This window comes from Dermacentor silvarum, chromosome 1 (assembly GCF_013339745.2).
Source record: "Dermacentor silvarum isolate Dsil-2018 chromosome 1, BIME_Dsil_1.4, whole genome shotgun sequence".
In the NCBI taxonomy this organism is placed as follows: domain Eukaryota; kingdom Metazoa; phylum Arthropoda; class Arachnida; order Ixodida; family Ixodidae; genus Dermacentor; species Dermacentor silvarum.
In genome coordinates, this window is record NC_051154.1 from 7,036,291 (window position 1) to 7,056,483 (window position 20,193).

General features: G+C 48.7%; 1 protein-coding gene across 1 annotated transcript in view; it reads left to right on the forward strand.

The window, feature by feature from the left end:
* Positions 1–20,193, forward strand: part of LOC119456360 (structural maintenance of chromosomes protein 3-like) — a 248,837-nt gene that overhangs the window by 47,942 nt on the left and 180,702 nt on the right. The window contains 2 exon segments of the mRNA XM_037718076.2: positions 2,143–2,242; positions 14,492–14,655. Coding sequence (XP_037574004.1) covers positions 2,143–2,242; positions 14,492–14,655 — 264 coding nt within the window.

The following is a 20,193-nucleotide window of genomic DNA, read 5'->3' on the forward strand; positions in this document are numbered from 1 at the left end:
ACTAAAAGTGATTCTACATGACATTCGGTTTTGTCACAATTCTCACAAGCCACAGAAGTTGTGTTTGGGACGTTCACTTTTTGTTTACTTTATTCTCGTAAAATCCAACTTCAAGCAGTGTAGCGACGCCAACTTTCTTTAGAATTTTAACAAAATATTTAGTAGTTGCTCTGCAAATAAATATATTATTCTGAGTCTATTTTGGGCATTTATTTAATGTGCTTATTCAATCAAGCACTTAGAAAATATTGCCATTTCTGAAACATTTTTTCAAAAATAACTCGGTAGGTAACGGGTTGAAGATATGTGAACTGAAAGGAAATAAGTCTAGCTGCAACACAACATTAGTTGCCTTGCTTCATTGACCACCTCAGGCAACAATATATTTTATGGTTTCATGCCTACTTGCTTACAGAAGTGGACGAAATGCATGCGTCTTTAGAATAGCACAGCGCTCCTAATGCACAACTAAATGAATGAAAATTAACCGGTTAACTAAAGAAAACAAGGTGAACCTTGACTAATTCACGCTCAGGTGGCTCATGAAACTGCATGCTGTGCCAAGAATCTTAGTTGAACGAGGGTGGTGACCATCATGTGCAGTGGTCCGAGGAAACGTATGCAGCAGTATGACAATACCTGCTTTCTTGGTTTTCCTCATGCCACATCAACCGATTAATTGCGATTAAATCATTAATTGAAAACTGGACGGTTAGAATTGCCCCGCACAAAGCACTACTGGTAATAAAATCGGCTCCTGTGCTTGTCAAATGGATGCTGCAGTGCTACATTTGACGTGCTGAAGGAGGGCCAAGCCTCCTTGGAGAGGGGGAGGGGTCTTACTTTAAGAAGCACTGGCTGTGCCATCTTGTGGCGATCTTGTGGTGCTGCCAAGAAGTCCGCGCGTCGCCTTCGATACGAGAAGGGTGGTGAGCCGGTGCCTGCAAACGCTGAGAATTGCATACCTGCCAGCTCTCCCAATTTCTGACCTATCCTCCCGATTCTACGGGAATGCCATAAATCTCCCGATAAACTGCCCCAACCCCATCTCGAGAAAAGTTATCATACAACACAGCCGCATCGCAATTGCCTTCACAGCTAGGTAGCTAGCCAAAGTTTGAATCCAAACCACGAAAGTGTATAAGCCTAACTTGGTTCGCCTCGGATCACGACAATGCATTAAGGAGTGCATGTTATAACATTTCGCATTCCACTGCTCCCTTGACACCATGGCATTGTCGAAGCCTAAGAAGAAATATATACAGTGTTTCTTGAAGTCTTACACTTGCTTCATAATATCCGTGTTTCGTGCCGTCCAGGAAAGGTGAGCAGTTCAGATTTTGCACCACTTGCACATGCGACGTGAGCGTGGCACACGGCGGTAAAGGTGATATAAAACTGCATTTGGCGACAATTAAACACCAGAACTTGGTTTGTGCTGCTGAGAAGCAGGGGACCATGAACAACTTCTTTGTCAACAGCAGTGAAGACAGTGTTTTGCGTGCGGAGTGCCTTTTCACTGGATTTCTCATCGAGCACAATTTGCCGCTGAGCGTGATTTTGTTGGGCCACTTCTGTGCAAGATGTTTCTGAAGTGTGAAGGTGCAAAGTGCTGCGGATGTGGCAGAACCAAGGCAAGTGCCATCGCTGGTGAAATGGCTACCGAGGTGCAAGTTACAATGGTGGAGAGCCTGAAGCGCCGTGCTTTCGCCCTTGCAGTCAATGACGGCAGTGAAACCTCATCGCAGCTCTACCCTATCATGGCAACCTATTACATAGGCAGGTTGAAAGCAAACTGTTGTGCATGCAAGCACTTGAATTCTTGGGTTTTACATGCCAAAACTACAATTTGATTATGAGGCAATGCCGTAGTGGGTGACTCCGAATTAATTTTGACCACCCGGGGATCTTTAAACGTGCCGCCAATGCGCGAGACACGGGCACTGGGGGCATGTGTCCCGGGCATGCAGGCTTTGCTCTTTCAAAACACGATTGGTAGTTGAATGCCCCCTGCTTCGCCTCTCCTTCCCTTTTTTAAAGCATTGAATCATGACACTGTGTGGTGTGCTGTAATTACAGTTCCTAAACAGTACATAGTATTTGTTTCAAGATTAATTTCTTTACTGCTATGTTTTACTGCAGTGAACTCTGGAGGCATGAGAATGCCTTGCAGCAGAACCTGGCAACGCTGAAAGAGGAGCTGTCGAAAAAGGACCAGGGTCTGCGTTCCATGACTGGCAAGGTGCATCTCTGCTCATTCCAAATCTCTTGTATGTTGTGGCACATCAGTGCCCTTTAAGGCTCCCCTGGTTACAGCACAGTTAGCTCAAGATAATCTGGTATTTGTACAGTGACACCCCTTAGGGGATTCTTTGATAGCCGAGATTCAATTCGGTGACCAACAATCGCGGTTGTTGCTATTACTGCTGTCAGGTTGTGCCTTGTTTTTGAAGGCACAAGTTTGCCCAATGACGAGTTTCTTTTAAAGTGGCCCTAGAATAATACTTTTACCGGCAAGTGTTGCGCCACAGCACATTCCTTGTATAATCCACAAGATGGCCATTGTAAGGTGCCAGTAGCGCGCTGCGAACTGTGCCATTAACGGCACCACTAACAGCAATGGCATATGATGCAGATACTGGGGTGATGGCGCACACGGTGTTTCCAGTGGTCTTGCACTGCGTTTTCCAAGGCCTGACAAGCTGCAAAACGCATTTTCATTCCTTATTGAGCTTCATTAATTAAACTTCACGTTATCTATACGTCGCCGATTCGGGCTCAATGGGGACCGCCTAAAAATCCGAATAATCGGAAGTCGGAAATATCCAATTTCACCAGAAAACAAGTGGCCTTATTCCACAATTGCTTAAAAAGTGCCGTATTCTCGGATGACCACTTTCGAGGTACGTTTCCTCTTGCGGGATTTCACGTCACTAGCGTCAGATGCGTCGGCTTCTATGAGTGATGGCATTCTTGGCACCGTGCCAGGAATGCTATCGTCCGTCCATGTATTCAGTGCTAGTCGTGCGAAATGTCGCGGAAGTGAAAGTATCCCCGAAAGAGATCGTACAAAAAAAGAAATTTCACAGGGTCTCTTACATTATCCCCAAGACTACATGGAAGGTGAAAGCCCAAGTGCCGATACATTAAACATGGACGCATGATGTATACATGATGTACACATCCCCCTTAATTTGCTTACTCATGCACTTAATTTGCTTACTCATTCTCTTACTTCGCTTAGTCATCCCCCTTAATTTGCATAATGTGCTTTGCTTAGTTCTCCCTAATTCCAAAGGTCGAGGATTCGACTCGCACCCAAGGTCGTCAGTTCGAGTGCCTTAATGAACTTTATCTTAATTAACTGTGCCTTAATTAACTTTGCCTTCATTAACACCAAAGGTCGTGGCTTCGACTCCCACCTATAGTCGTGGGTTTGAGTGCCTTAATTAACTCTATCTTAATTACCTGTGCCTTAATTAATGTCGCCTTTATTGCCATCAAAGGTGGTGAGTTTGACTCCCACCAAAGGTCGAGGGTTTGTAGCCTTAATTAACACCAAAGGGTGTCGGTTTGACTCCCACCAAAGGTTGTAGATTCGAGTGCCTCAAATAACTCTATTAATTACCTGTGCCTTAACTTCGCCTTAATTACACCAGAGGTGGTGGGTTCGACTACCACCAAAGGCCGAGGGTTCGACTCCCACCAAAGGTCGAGGGTTCATAGCCTTTCTTTAACCTTTCGTGTCGCCGACGTGTTTTTGCTCAAGGTCAAATGACTAATGAGACATATAAGGCTTTCGCCTTAATAAAGCCGAAGTTTGTCAACATGTTTCTGCGCGGCACGCTTGCCTACGATCTGGTCAGTCCGTACTTCTACCACAGGTGAACGAAACTACAATCACTGCATGCACCGAATCTTCAACCTTTGGCAACATAACAGGACTGGGATTTTGTAGGCATGACTTTTCCGGTACTACTCCTTTTTCCGCTTCGTCAGTGGTAAGAGCGGCGCTGCCTGCGTTATCAATGGTGTCAGCTGGACGTGGCCGTTGGATGATAAGGGCAGCATATACAATTGAGTGGAATGTATCGCTACAAAATCGCGGCCCAGAAGTCAACCGTGCTATCATAGCCGAATGACGGTGGGTTTTTTTAGCAACACTAAGTGTCCTCGTTAGTGCAAACATCGAGATGGAGTCGGCACTGCTTAACCCTTTAGCCGCCAACACCGAGCTGTACTCGTTACGCGAGTTTGTACCAATATCGCTAACGATGAGTCGCACTCGTCCAGCCCGATTTTCCGCTCCTGCCGCCAGAGACGTATTATGGTCTTCAATTGCTACCCTAGAGAGCGGTAGTTGTCTATGAAAAACCGCATTTCATGCCTTTCGCGCTTGGTTTAAGCCTGGCAACAGTCATTTCATAGTGGCGCTTTGCAAGAAGAATGCCGGTGGCGGCGATGCTCCAAGAAAAGGGGTGCTTCTTAAAGCAGTACAGAAAGCAGCGTTAGTGACGACATGGAATTTGTTTCCAACAGCGACTCGGACGTTATTTTTACCCTGGATATTGCTTCAGATGATGAGAGGGACGGTGATGATGACGACGTTGACGCACTGAGCAGTGCACGTGTGTGGCAGCGCGAGAACACCGATAACCCGCCACCTGCGCCTCCGCAGTTTCCCTTCTCTTCAGTGCCCGGAATATTGCGGCAGCCCACTGACGCGAATGCCATTTTCAGCTGGTTTCATGTATTTTTTGACTGGGGCATCATTGACCTAATTGTCACAAATGCGAACCATTATGCAGTAGCGTACTTTGCTGCTCGGTGTGCTAATTCTAAAGAGAAATCAATGATGTAACATATATATTCAGAATGAGAATTGCATGGAAAAAATTATTACTACTTAAAAAAAATTGGCAATCTTGGTACGTTTCTGGAATAAATTGGCGGTTAAAGGGTTAAACAACTTGAAGTCACTGTGACCGTGTCACTATTTAACACATCGGTGAACAAACGCTGGACGTGCGAAGCCAACACCACGGGACTTGCGAATGGCTTGTCCTATGGTTTGGGCGCGGTCGGTGCTGCATTATCTGGGCTTTGCTGGTTTTGGTTTCCAAGAAGTGTCGGCAACATGGCCGACGACCATGCCGTGGTGATGCCAGCACCGCATCAAAGCCAAAATATCACTATTTCTAATCAACTCGATGGTTAAGTTAGCACGTGGTCGTGCAGGTGGAGTCCGAATTGTCAACGGTGTCCAAAATTTCGGTTGTACTTATACATTAAATTTATGCACCAGTGATGGTGCCTCGAAGTACTAGTCTGAATAATGGAGCTTGTTTGAATTGCTGGTGTCCAAATTTCGGTCGGCCCCAGTTGTGAATCGGCCAGTTGCTCAACAGAGGCTTCAGCTTTACGAGGAAAAGCAGACCATTGAAAAGTGCCCGGTGTCATCTGAAGCAATGATTGAGCGTTATGAGGAGCTCATAAAGGCTGGCCTGGCTCAGAAGAGCATTGATGACATTGGGTCTGGCCAGGTGTTTCTGACTGATGCTAGAGCCTTGCTGTAAATATGACTGAACTGGAAGCTGTCAATGAAAAATTTATAATATGTAAAAGGCAACGTATTGTTATAAACGATAATTGTTTTGACTGGGTTGCATGAAAGGAGCAGAGATCTTAATTAGGACAAAAGGAAGTACAGTCGAACCCACTTATAGCATCACTGGTTTTAACAATACTCGGATATTGTTAAACCGAAGAAGCTGCTGCACCGTGAACTTTTCCGTATGTCCTATGGCAAAATAAACTACTTACTACAATGCTCCCATGCCACATTATGGGTTGTAACAATTAAAATTGCTTGTTGGGTGTGTGTGCTGAAGGAAGAAAATGCGAATCCTTGAAAAAAAAAGAGAAAAAAAATCACCGCATGTCCACGAAGTGAATGATGATGAGTGGGTGAAGCACCGCGGGATCATTCGGGTAACCGTGAATCCCTCGTCCATGCGAGAGCGCTGGAAGCGGCGGCAAAACGCCACGTTCTGTACGTGAGGTTGGTGGCGCTGATGCTCGATTCAAGCGTGACGCCGGCAAGCGAACCCAGAGCTGGCAAGAGCGCGGGAAGCGGCGGCAAAACGCCGGAAGCGTTCTCTACCTCAGGTTGGTGGCGCCGAGGCTCGGTTCAAGCGCGACGCCGGCAAGCGGACCCAGAGGCGGCGAGAGTGCGGGAGGCGGCGGCAAAACGCCGGAAGCATTGTCTACTTGAGGTTGGTGGCGCCGATGCTCGGTTCAAGCGCGAGCTTCGCGAGCCCTTAGCTCCGGGTCCGCTTGCTGGCGTTGCCATATTGCTGCAGCTTTGCGAGCCCTCAGTTCCGGGTCCGCATGCCGGCGTTGCCGTGCTGCTGCAGCTTCGCAAGCCCTCAGCTCTGGGTCCGCTTGCCAGCGTTGCCGTTTTGCAGCAGCTTCCCGCACCCTAGACTCCGGGTCCGCTTGTTGTCTGCGTCGCTGTGCTGCAGCAGCTTTGCGAGCCCTCGACTCCGCTTGCAGTTGAGCCGCCACTCTCACCTTTTCATCCATAGCGGCCGCGCCGTTATCAGAAGCGGCTGTTATCATCAATGGCTGAAGAGAGAAAGAGAGTGCGCGTCGGGAACGAACGTCCTTGTGCATCGCAGCGCCCTTAGCGGACTCCATGCAAACCAGAGCTACGGACAAGAGAGAAAGAGAGTGCACGTCGGGAATGAACACCCTTGTGCACCGCCGTGCCCCTAGCGGACTCCATGTAAACCAGACCTACGGACGACGGGCGACGAGGGAGGGACAAGGCTCGGCCCTAAGGTGCTTCGCCCCTAAAATGTGAGCCACCGCATTCGCCTGCATGTCCCCACCTTTTCCACACCTTCCTTTGCGCTATGCACCCTGCACGGCATGTCTTCGTCGTATCGCCGTACGCATCACCGACCTCGTGCGTCTCTCTCCAGTCTTCCTTCCACCCCTCCGATACACGAGTCGCCATTGCGAACTTCGGAGGATTGCAAGGGAGAGAGGCGCGTGATGAAGGTGTGCTGTGTGGAGTGAGTGGCACCAAGGATGGGTGTGGCAAAGATGTGGGGCACGCCAGCGAATGTGGTGGCTCACGTTTAAAAAAATTTTTTCAAGTATTTTTTTTTCTCTGCACACCCCCAGTAGGCAGATTTGATTCTGATGACCAATAGTGTGGAACTGAGCTAGTAAGCAGTTTATTTCGGCCTAGGCCACATACAAAAGTTGACATACAAAACTCATTGTTATACAGTAGAACCCTGCTGGTACGTTTTTCACGGGACCGTAAAAAACAACGTAAGAGCCGGGAAATGCAAGAGCTGAGAAACAGGAAAAATTGGAGAAATGGGAGTAGTGTTGAACTGCACGCAATATTATTTTAATTCTTACGTGTGAAAAAAAGTCGTAATTTCGCCCGAAAGCCGAAGCATCGATTGCGATAGCAAATTAGTAGACAGCTATATAAAGTAAGGATAGTAGTTTTATCGTCCGTATAAACTTGTAAACATTTGCTTATTAACTATATTAACAAGCATGGTGTTAGTGCCCACAGGCAAACATGAACACATCACACTCGATGAGCGCGGACACATGCTGTCAAACGCTGGCATGAGGAAGCGCCGCTGCAGAAGCAAGAAAAGTGACCTTCGTGCTGTTGTTTATCGCTTCAACAGAAACTGAGTGCCGAGAACACACAGCACGCATGAAGCAACGAGCCGCCAACGCACCTACACTGCCTAGACTCTGCTCCAAACGCAGATCGCTTTCAAGATACGGCCCGCGCGACCGCACTCCGCCATGCAGTACGCAGTTGATGCCAGAGTGCAACGCCGCCCGCTATCCCTCCCCCCTCGCTCCCTTACCGGTGCCTCGAGCGCAACGTAAGAAGGCGCGCTCCTCCCTGCTTTTTTTTCTTGCGCGCGCGAGATTTAGACGCGGTCGTCGGCTCCCCTCCCACGCTTTCACTCGCACATACAGCATACGTCGCGCAGCGACGGCGTTATCGCCCTTGGACTTTATACGGAACATCTATGAGCCAAAACTAATTTTAGGGCCAGAACGCGTCATAGACACCATCTTTAGATAGAAAATACGGATCTTAAGGGCCATTCTTTTGCTGGCGGAAACCGAAAATATGTCATAGGTGTCGCCCCCGGCAATTTGGACGGCCAATGCCATCGTCAAGCCACCAAGCCAAGCAACATGAAAAGTCAAAATAGCCGCTCGGGCCGGCGCGGGGTGGCCGTTCGCAACATATGATGCAGGAACGGTCCCACAGTTGCGACGCAACAGCGGGGTTACCAATGCATTGGGTTCTATGGGAGCTGTGCCGGGACCGGTCTAAAACGACGTAACAGCCAGGAAAACCCAGCACCGGGGAACGTAACAGCTGGGTTCTACTGTATCTGATATATTGTTAAAACTGGTGTGGATATAAGTGGGTCGACTGTATAGTTACTATTGCACTTCAATCCGCCTTTTGCATTGCGCTGTGGCGCCACCTTAGCGGGCACCGTGAGAAACAATATATACGGCGTCGGGGCCCTGCGGGACGCAGATGCACGCTGCAAGAAGCGAGCTGAAATGGGTTTGTGCATTTGTCAGTCGTTGTAATTTTCGTTTTGTGTGAGTGGCCGCTTGTTGGACAGGATGCCTAGGCCGGCAATGACTCTGGTGCGACTTCAACCGCAAGTCGTCGAAATATGATGGGATTTCGTGCAGCTGTGCTGACAAAACCAGTCACCGTGCGATGTGCCTCTGAACGAATGCATCTCACCGTAACGCGATTGACACAGCGCTTACGCTTGTATTCCTGTTATTCATATTTATTCTTGCCGAATATGAGTCCAAATCCTGCTCCGGAATTTGAAATACACGAATGTGAGCACTCGCCAGCCGCCCAAATCAAGTTTAAGCTGGGTTCGATTGCGCTCAGCGGAGGTTAGCCGTATTGTATATAGCAGCCGAGTTCATGCATTTGCCACTGTTAGACCTGCACTGAACGTACGTTAATAGGATGGTAAAAACTGCTTTTATAGCTGAGTCTTGACCACAGTGGCCATAGCTCTGTGAAGGGGCGACACTGCGCCCAGAGTATTTATGCAACGCAAGAACGGCGCATTTGTTTACATCGGCACGCGTACGGCCATCGCTCGCTGTTCGCTTCGAGTACAGTATAAACCGTGCACCGCTCGCACGAAATAATGAGAAAATGTTCAAAGCATATATGAACATTTATCATGCACATATCAGAAGCGATCACACTGAGACGCAAAGGCATGAACGTTCCGGGCACATCGAAAACGGCGACGACCACCTAGCCGCACTGGCACGCGAAAATGCCGACGCCCGCCGTACTCACGACCACTGGCAATGAGTGGTGTTGTTGCTTATGATTCAGTGTCGAAAAGGCCATCACTTGTTGCCTGTTTAGCAAACTGTGTTTTCGGTAGCTACTAAATCTGGCAACATAAAAATACACTCTCCGTAGTTGCACTTCGTTCATGGAAGCGCCAGCGACTGCGACCGACAGCCTTCGTTCAAGAACGGTGCCTGTACCGCGGTATTAGCACTGCGCCGTGTCGCCACTTCCCACTCTGTGTGTGCATCGTGCTATGCTAAAAGTGGTTCACTTCAAGTCGGTAAGGTCAGTACCGAACTATATAAGCAGTTTCCTTCGTCGCACTTGCTTATCCTATATCTCAGGTCCGCCGGTAGCGGACGAACTCGTAGGCTGTGTTAGGCCTAATGAAGCTGTCTGAACGAGATCGACACCGCCTCAAACTTGATGTGGAGGGTTGTAAAGGGCTGTAAATCGTGCATATCAGCGTAGGAAGCACGTTTCGACTCAATCTGAGCGTCAATAAATGCATACACGAGCGCATTTTCGGCGATATTCACGTTGTCGGTGCGATGTTCACTCGGCGGCCGCTCGCACGGCGATCAGCACACTGGTTTTGTCGGCGTCGTCGGCGTCGTCGGCACGAAAGCTTATCACAATACGATCACTCGCTGTCGTCGGTCATGTCGTCGGTCGCTTCTTCGTCATACTTGTATGACAATATAGGTCTCCCACTGGCACAATATCTTCCTACGTAAGAATATGACAACTACAGCCGGCCGAGCGTTGGCGTCGGCGTGCAGTCGACTTCTGACCGACATTGGTGTCGTGTCGGCATATATTGCAATGTACCAGACGTTCACCGAATATCGCTGTGAACAGTTGAAGTTTCTACCGAAACACAGCGCAAATACCGCGTCGTCGAGCGGCACAGCGCCGACAACAAAGAGTTCGCGTCCTCGACAACTATGCTGCATACGCGTGCGTCAACACCTGCACGAACCACCGACGCCGTACAAAACGTTTCTGGCGCTCGCCGCTAGGGTACAGCGCATGCGCACTCGGGACATGCAAAAGGCGAATTACAAGCAAGTAATATTAATGCGATTACTCGATGCGTTTTCAGCTTATCTGTTTATCTAGCTATCTAGCCCCTGACTCCAACCCATAGGCCAAGTTGTTTTCCTGTTAGAGCGACTGGGTATGGGATCGTGGTTGTGATGCCATCGGGGTCCTTACATTGTCCTCATTCCAGCTTCATCATCTGACTCTCTTTATGTCGTTACACCTACTGCGCCGATCAAGTTGCCTAAGTTGTCTAATTGCTTGAGCCACAAGGTATGTGCTTGTGGTTGTGATACCAGTATTGTAGTTAAATGGTCGTAATTCCAGCTTCGTCATCCGATTCTCGCCATGCCGTTGTCGTGATGTCATTCTGTCCATTCTATCGTTGTCACTCCTTGTTCGTTATCAGACTCTCATCTTGGATTGGTGTAATGCCATCGCTGTCATTGTGTCGTCGTCATGCTTTCGTATCCATACCGTTGTACCATCGTCATTGTAGCTTCATCATGCGACTCGTCATGCCGTTGTCATCATGCTCATGGTCAGGATGTCATCATGGGCATGCCATCGTCATCATTCCAGCTTTGTCATTTGACTCTTCCTATGCTATCGTTGTCACACCTTCTACGTTGACACTGTGGCCTAAGTTGTCTAATACAGTCGACTCCCGGTAGTTCGAAGTCGCTCAATTGGAATTTTCATTTAATTAGAAGTGAAGGAGTGGTCCCGTCAGTTTCGTATGCAGCCCTATGGAAAAAATTGCTTGATATCTCGAAGTTAAAATCCTATAACATCGATCAATTAGAAGTTATTTTTCAATCAAGAACCTCGATGCGAGAATTTTTCAATAAAATGCACAATTTTTCACGTGCCAAAAGAGCTACCTGACCGCGCTGGTGTCGTTGCCATCGCAGCTGTCTGCAGTGCACTTTTATCGCCATCACTGCTGTCCACAGCGCCACAGCTCTTGAAATGGCAAGATTGTTTAGTCAACACCGGCGCTTCGTTGGCTTCGTCTAGTCTCTTGTCTTTCATCGTGTGTGTCAGCCGTGCGTTGGGTTCATTCCACCAGTGTTTTCACACTTCTGATTTTTGAGTGTCGTAGTGGCAACGTTTGATAATGGCAACTCACGGCTCCTACCGAACACATGACCTGGTGACGAAAATCGAAGTCTTGAACGAAGTTGACAAAGGAGGCACCGCCAAGCAAGACATCGCATGAAAGTACGGCATTAAACCGAACACGCTCTCAAACTTCATCAAGAATAAGCATTCAATATTGGATGCTTTTGAAAATGACAAATTCAAGATGTCATGGAAACGAATGCGCACCGGTACCTACCCGGAGTTGGAGAAGGCATTGCTGATTTGTATCAAAGAAGCTCGAAATAACAAACTTCCTCTCAGTGGTGATGTTGTTGTAGCGAAAGCCTTATCGCTTGCAGCGATGTTGGGTATCGATGACTTCGCTTCTTCGGATGGATGGCTGACGCGCTTCACACATCGGCATGACCTGATTTTCAAGAGCATGTGTGGAGAAAAGGCGTCAGTCAACCAGGAAACATGCGCGAAATAAGAAGCTGAAACGCTTCGCGAGTACCTCAGTGAATATCACCCGGTAGACATCTGTAACGCTGATGATACTGCACTTTTTTACTGGCTGCTACCAGACGCGACCCTGACATTCAAAGACGACTGTGCTAGGGCAAACGGAGTAAAGAAAGGGTGTCGGTTCTGATTGCAGCAAACATGACTAGCACCGAACGATGTCGCCTGCTTAGGATTGCGAAGGCCGCAAAGCCAAGTTGTTTCAAAGGCGTGAAGATGCTTCCCATGGACTACGCCTCAAACAGGAAGGCGTGGATGACGTGCGACATTTTCGGAGTGTGGATCACCATACTTGATCGTAAATTCGCGTCATCGAACCGCCAGGTGTTGTTCCTTGTGGACCAATGCAGTGCCCACATGAACGTACCAACCTTGAATGCTATCCGTCTTGCATACTTGCCTGCAAACACGACGTCGGTGTTGCAGCCAATGCACCAAGGCATAATGAAATGTAAAGGTCCTGTACAGGCAGCATCTCGTCGAGCGCATGATTTTGTGCATGGACAACTCCTCGAAATACCAAGTAAGCTTACTTAGTGCCATTCACATGCTAGCACGAGCTTGGGGCCGCGTGAATGATGAGACCATCGCCAACTGCTTCCGAGCTTGTGGTTTCGTGGAAACTTCAGGGGATCTTCTTGTCCGCCGAGGCAAGTGCAAATAAGTGAGCTCGACGACGGTAGCCTTGGCGCCGCTCTCGGTGATGTTCGTTTTGAAGAGTATGTCACCATGGACAGCAGTGTGGAAACTTGTGGTCCACTGACGGACAGTGAAATTGTGCACATAGTTCGGCCCCATTAATGCATTCATGAAAGCGACGTCGATGCTGACGACATTGAAAACGAGCTACAACCGAGAGCTGCCAATGTAGCTGCGAGTCTTGCTCTCGCACAGCGATCTTTTGTTAGAGAAAACAACGCCGAAGAAGCACTTCGACGCATCTACTGCTTGCAAAACATGCTTGTCGCAGCTTGATTCGGCAAGCAGAAGCAGACGAAGATGACAGACTATTTTTCCTAAAAGACTTTCAGCTTTGAAATAAATATAGGCGCCATTTTTTGTCCCTTTTATTTAATTCGAAGTTTTTTGCGGCTCCCGTGAACTTCGTATTAACTGGAGTTGACTGTAGCTGGGGCCACAAGGTGTGTGCTCATGGTCGTGATGTCGTCGTAGTCGTTGCATCGTCATTATTCCAGCTTTGTTATGCGACTCTCATCCTGCTGTCGTTGTCATAACGTCATTATACGGTCGTTGTAGTTCCGTCGTAGTCACTCCAGCTTCGTCATGTGACTCTCTTCAAGTCATTGTGCCGCCAACGTTGTCAATGCTTGGTCATCATATAGTGGTCATGCATTTGTTGTGATACCATCGGCGTGATACCGTTGTGGTTTTTTTCTCGTCATTCTCACTTCGTCATCTGACGCTCATCAGGCCATCGTCGCCATACAGTCGTCATACAGTCGTCATACCAGTGTCTTCATGCCTTCATCGCCACGCTGTCATTTGACTATCATAAATTCAGAAACTTCAACCCTTCATCATGCTGTTGTCATTATACTGCATACGTCATTCTATTCACATCATTGTGTCTTCATAATTCTATCGTAATCGTGCTGTCCTCACTTATTCGTGATTATGCTGCCATTGTCGTCATTTAGTTGTGATCAAACAGTTGCTCTCATGCACCTGTTATTGTACCATTGTCATCATTCCGTAGTGGTTGTGCCATCGTCATCGTTCTACCTTTTTCACCCAGTTTTCGCTATAACGTAGTCATCACGCCATTGTCATCAGAGACTCGTCGTCATCCCTTTGTCTTCGTGCCGGTGTCGTCGCGTAATCCTAATAAAACCACAGTCATAATTTAGGAATCGTTGCCTTGTTGTAATCACACCATCGTCGTCGTACTGCCTTTGAATTCCATCGATCTCATTCTGTCTTTGTCATTCCATCATCGCCACTACATTGTCGTCATACAATCATCGGCACGCCATCATGCTTATTAGTGACTTTGTCAAGCAAGTGCCACAACAATGTGTTCTGATACCAGAGACAGTGTATATTGTATGTAGCCAAAGCAAGGAGAATCTCAGAATGACCATTACAGATATTAATTGTGACTTCAGCAGTATGGTGTGCTGTGCTACATTGCTTGATTGCTAATCGCATTGCTGTCTACAGTCGTCGTGAGATGGCTTCTGCTGTAATTTTCTTTATTGCATTTATTTTGCATGAATGTTCTGTTAAGAGCTTGTTTGAAAGGTAGTGTGAAAAGCTGCATAAACAAAGATGGAGTATGACCAGACTGTGTAGGTTTTTGTGCCACCCTTGAAACATTAATCGGTACGAAATTTTCCAGTTTTTTTTTTTTTTTGTGAGCGTATGTGCAAGAAAAAATTTGTTTTTTTTTCTCTCTCTCTCTCTCTGCAGGCAACCTTGAATGGCCGAGACAGTGTACGAAAAGTACTGCAAACTTTTCGGGAGAAAGGTGGCAGTTATGAGCACATAGCCAACAGCTACTATGGAATGCTTATCGAAAACTTTGATTGTGAGAAGACCATCTATACTGCAGTTGAAGTGACCTCTGGAAACAAGTATGTTGATATCTTATGTGGAGTTAAACATTGGGCCTCTTCGATTATCCGTCTCTGACAGTCCCGGACTGTCCGAAAAACTGCATACGCAACGCTCATTGGCTGAAAGCACTGTCTCGGGCAGTCCGGGACTGTCAGGAACGGATAATCGAAGAGGCCCATTGTTATAACGAACCAGGTTGTAATAAACTAATGGATGTAACGGAGCAATTGTAATTTTTGCAATTTCCATAGAAACCCATGCATTTAGGATATCATTCCCACCAAGTAAAAATATGTGAATAGTTATAGTGAACCCTTTTTTTAAGCTATGATGACAATTTAGTGATTATTTTATGCCAGAATCTGTCGGCATGCAACAGTGTTAGTAACTTGTTTGGTGCAGCAGTTCGAAACTCCTATGAGCTGTCCACTATCAGGTAACACAGCAAATCAGCTCTGCTATCGAGCTGGCAGCCACGCCACACACTACCAACGTCTCCACAAGCTCCTGCACAAAGCAATTGGTCAAGTGTCATACACGCAGCAGTATGCGTGGTTTGCTGCACTTGGGGCAAAGATGTTTCGTTACACTCCTACTGCACCAGTACAAACTTCTCTACAGATCCAGCAACAGAGGAAAATGAGCAAGGTGCGTGTCTGTTTTGCTCGCTTCATTAGGGATGGCTCGTCAAAACTGTGGCCATTAATTATCGGCAAGACACATTGCCGTGCTGTTTCAAGAATGTGAGGGGCCTTTCTGTCCGTTACACGTTTGACAGGAAAGTGTGGATGACACTGTGATCTTTTCACTGAGTGGCTCCATCCATGAGATGCCGAACTGGAGATGGTGGTGCCCGCCGCCGTGCCGGTGCCACCCCGGCGCCATCATAGCCCGCTCCCCGAAGTTTCATTTTCTGCCGTTATCGGGAAGCGAGCGTTTGCCGGACTGGGGGTCGCCCTCTCTCCCAACTCCCTCGCAGCTCCCTCATCTTCGACGGTCGCCGTGCGCGCCCGCCCCCGCCACCGTGCCGGTGCCGCCCCGGCGCCAGCATAGCCCGCTCCCTGAAGTTTCGTTTTCTGCCGTTATCGGGAAGCGAGCGTTTGCTGGACTGGGTTGCCCTCTCTCCCAACTCCCACGCAGCTCCCTTACCTTCGACGGTCTCCGCGCGCGCGCGCCCCGGCGCCAGCATACCCGCTCCCTGAAGTTTCGTTTTCTGCCGTTATCGGGAAGCAAGCGTTTGCCGGACTGGGGGGGGGGTCTCCGCCGCTGCATTAAGGGTCTCTCCAAAGCTTTTGCACTTGGAGCAATGCCGGTCGGAGGCGCCGCCGCGTAATTTGGCGCGCTGCTGAGAGTATTGTCGGTCCGCGGTATGTTCGAATGAACCGTCGTAAATAGTTTCGCGTTCGAATTACCGAGCGTTTTCGCCCGTTGAAATACACATAACTTTGACGGGACCACAGCGTCAGTTCGAATAAACCGGCAGTTCGAATTAGGCATGTTCGAATTAACCAGATTCGACTGTAGTTATCGCCCCCAACCCTATTGCAATAAGCATCATCTATTTGTTTAGCAGTCCATAGTGCCGTTGGAAGCGTACTACATGCTTTTACCGTAAAAACCCGCGTATAATACGGGCCCGTATGTAATACGAGGTGTTATTTGGGAATAGCAATAAGGAAAAAAAAAATGTTTTCATCCGCATATAATGCGAGTGAGGAAAACTCACAGAAAGCATTTATTTGCATTGCAGTTAACGTTCAGTCCTCGTCCGTTTCACTGGCACTGTCTCCCGATAGCCCCTTCTTCCCACAGAAAGTCATCTTCAGTGCCGTCAAGTGCGTTGGCGATGCCGCATTTTTTAAAAGAGCGACTGATGAGCTCCTTGGTGATGCTGGCCCACGCATCCACAATCCAGCTACAAAGCACCGCTGGAGAGGCCCGTTTCAGCCGTCCGGTAGCCGTTACTTCTGGGTTTCCCGACCTCATCCACTGTTGGTAGCAGCACTTGATCCTGTCTTTAAAAGGCTTGTCAATGCAAATGTCCAGTGGTTGCAACTGGGATGTCATCCCAGTCGCGAACGCTGCCCTCGGTGACGCCGAAGTGCCGCCCTGCGGCGCAATTTCCGATGGTCTCAGCAGCTAAAATAGCTTTCCTTTTAAAGCCCAACATCGTGCGAGATAGACTAGCGAACGGGCCGATTCTTAGCGTGGTCAAAATGGCGCCCGTTGAAAGCAACAGCAGCCTACCAATGCCACCGCAAGATGACGCATCCTCTGCTACGAGTCTTGATGGTGATAGTGATAGCACGGAGCAAAAACAAAACCGAAACTGCAAATTTTAGGCTGAAAACTTCGGGATCCACATATAATACGAGGCAGAAATTTTGCATGGTAATATTTAGAAAAAAAACCTCGTATTATACGCTGGTTTTTACGATATTAAGTGATAACCCAAGTGTGCCGCCGTTCCCTGCTGCAGACTGCGATCGTATGTTATGTTTTCCAGCCACCAAATCCCATGTAAACAGGAAAAGGCGCAAGGCGATTCTGATCAAGAGCAGTAACCACCCACCGCTTCAGCTTCCCTACAAAACTCGCCCGCCTGTCTCAAGTGAAAACGTCGGTGCACACTCGGTATCTTATTCCGGTACCAGCAAATCTCCTCCTGGATTGTCGCACACTGCATTCACAGGTATCGCTGCAAACCCTATTGCGATAAGCGTCTTCACCAATCTGTATTACAGCGCGTGGGGTGTAGTGCCATTGGAAGCGTACTGCACACTTTTAATAGGCAAAAACGCAAATGCACCGCTGTTCACTGCTGCAGACGGCGCAATGTGAGCGATACTTTTCGCTCCGGCAGAACCCGGCGTCGTCCACCAGCTCAATTTTATTTCGGTTTCCCGTCGCTGTCTTAATACACTATGCAATAGGAAAACAAGAAAACTCGTCTTGCGCTGCCGAGACCCATCATCTCGACACGTGCCTCGTGCCACAACAATTTGCATAATGGTTTACATTACGTAGATGTCAACTACGGTCAAGTCAGTCAGATCTTTTAGTTATTTCGGATTGTATGTTTTCCCGGTTAGTTCATTTTTTTCTCGCATTCTTTTTCCACAACGTATTAATGAGGTTCTACTGTTAATTGTTAATTTTGAGTTAATTGAAGGAAAAATATGCGTCTGCGACCTAAAAAAGAAAAGACTAAAATAAGTATTTCATACTAAATAAGTACTTCCCCTCTACGCATGTTAGTTGCACGGAGCTTCCTTGGCTGAGCGTGGCCTCTGTTATGATCGGCTTGGAACTCTGCATCTCAGTTGTGGGAAACCAAACCCATGCACGTTCCCGTGTCGGGGCAATTATCTTCATCCCCAAGAGGCGATTATGATCTTCCTGGAAACTGTACCTCTCAAATGTGGGAAACAAGCCCGAGCGCCTTTCCCGTGACGAGATAATCCCATTCATCCCCGAGAAAGCGTCACACCTCTACGACCTGAGCAGACACAAAGGGCGAGCTATCAAAGGAGAGGACCCGAGGGGGAGGAGGTCGTCAACTTGACCACCTGACAGAGGACTGACACTTCCACAAGTTCCCCGAAGGAGACGTCGGCTACCACAAGACCACGAGGGGTTATTTAAGGCCGTCCTGGCCCCCGTGTTAAGAGAACCGCTCAAGACTCTGATAGTCAAAACCATGTACCAATGAAGTGAATACAATCTTTTCTAATTTTTTTCATCATCACGATGCCCGCCTTCATCGCCGGCTCCTGATGCCTGCTGGTGACGACCCACCTCACCCGGTCGAGATTATATCACCTCCAAGATTGCACTGGCATGCTGCGTAGATACCGCGGCTGTCACGGGGTGCCATAGCGAGTCCTCTCGTCGACATAGTCAAGAGAGCACCGCACCAGTGCCTTTGGCTGCACACGCCTGAACCGGAAGTAGTGTCATAGAGAAAAAGCCGGCAGATCCCACGTCCTGTGGGAATCGATGTTATGCGAAGCAGTGTGCCTACCAAGTTAACAAAACCACCATGTGAGCACCAAGACATAGGCGGCTTTTTCATGACCTACATGACACGCATGTCATGACGTTCACTACAAAGATCTCAATTTTGGCAACCCAGGAACATCGCTGTTTCTGTTGATGGAAGCTGGCACACTAGGGGACATACTTCTCACGTAGGAGTGGCCCCTGTGATGGAGGTTTTTTCAGGGTATGTGCTCGACGAGTGCTTTCTAATTTTTGCCTTGGCTACGAATGTGGCCCAAAACCTGAGAGTCCAGAATATGCCGAGTGGAAGTCCAAGCATTCTTGCCACAGGGTACGAACAGGTCCTTGAAATCCTTGAAAACCCTTGAAATTGAAAAGTGCGTTTTCAAGGCCCTTGAAAATCCTTGAATTTCGTGAGCAATGCACTCCGATATCGACATTGCGACCTCCTTTCTGTGGTAGATCGGCGTCGGTCTGACAAACTCCCCATTTCAGAAACAATACGCCGGCGCAAGCATACATGGTTCCGTTTTGCAGAACTGCGCGGAAAAAATGAAAGGCTTCACCGCATCAAATCGCGCGCGGAGCGAGAGACACGCGTGCCGCGCTTCGGTGCTGGCTCGGCTGGCAGTGTTTACGCTGCTTTCCTCACCCTATCGTTCGTTTCACTCCTCGCCCGTTGGTCTGCCTTGTCCCACTTTCCCTCTGGCGCGCGAGGTGAAGCTAGTGAAGCTAGTGAAGCTAAAGAGAGCTATAGTGGAGCAACTTTACCACTGATGCTCAGTACCTTTGGGTAGAGGTTTGTTATATTATTACAGTTGAATCTCGATAATTCGAACTCGAAGGGGCCCTAAAATTTGTTCGAATTAACGGAAGGATGTATTTTTGAAATATTCGAGCACCATAGCAAAATGAACGAACGGTGCGAGTCGCGAAATTTCGCGCCGCGCAAGCGCATAGCGAGTTGCGCCCACGCCAGCCAACGCTCGGTTCCCGATAACGGTAGAAAACGAAACTTCAGGGAGAGGACGGCGCCGACATGGCGACGGGCACGCGCGCGCGCGGAGACCGTCGAAGGTGAGGGAGGAGGGCGGCAGGAAAGCGGATTTGGCCTCGGCAACTCCGCCGCTTCGGTGGCAGTGGCTTCGGTGGCTCCCCTCGCCCTCTTTCTCAACTTCCCTCAGCTCAACTTTCTCAAGCTCCCTCACCTTCGAATGTCTCCGTGCGCGCCCGCTGGCACCGCCGGTACAGCCGGTTCGGCGCAGATTAGCCTCCTTGAAGTTTCGTTTTCTGCCGTTATGGGGAAGCTAGCGTTTGCCGGCGTGGGTTCCGATGCCGCCAGTGCAGCCGGCCCGGCACCAGCTTAGATTACGGTACGGCCACGCTAGCGGCAAAAAACGCGCGCGTTCTGCCGCGAGCGACAAGTTTCCGCGCGTCAACGCCTTGCCGCGAGGCCACCGTGGCACGCGCGTCTCGTCGCGCGGCAGCGCGATAAGGGGCGCGATCTTGTACGCGTTCCAAAATGGAACGGAGGCGTTCCGTTCCATCGAGCC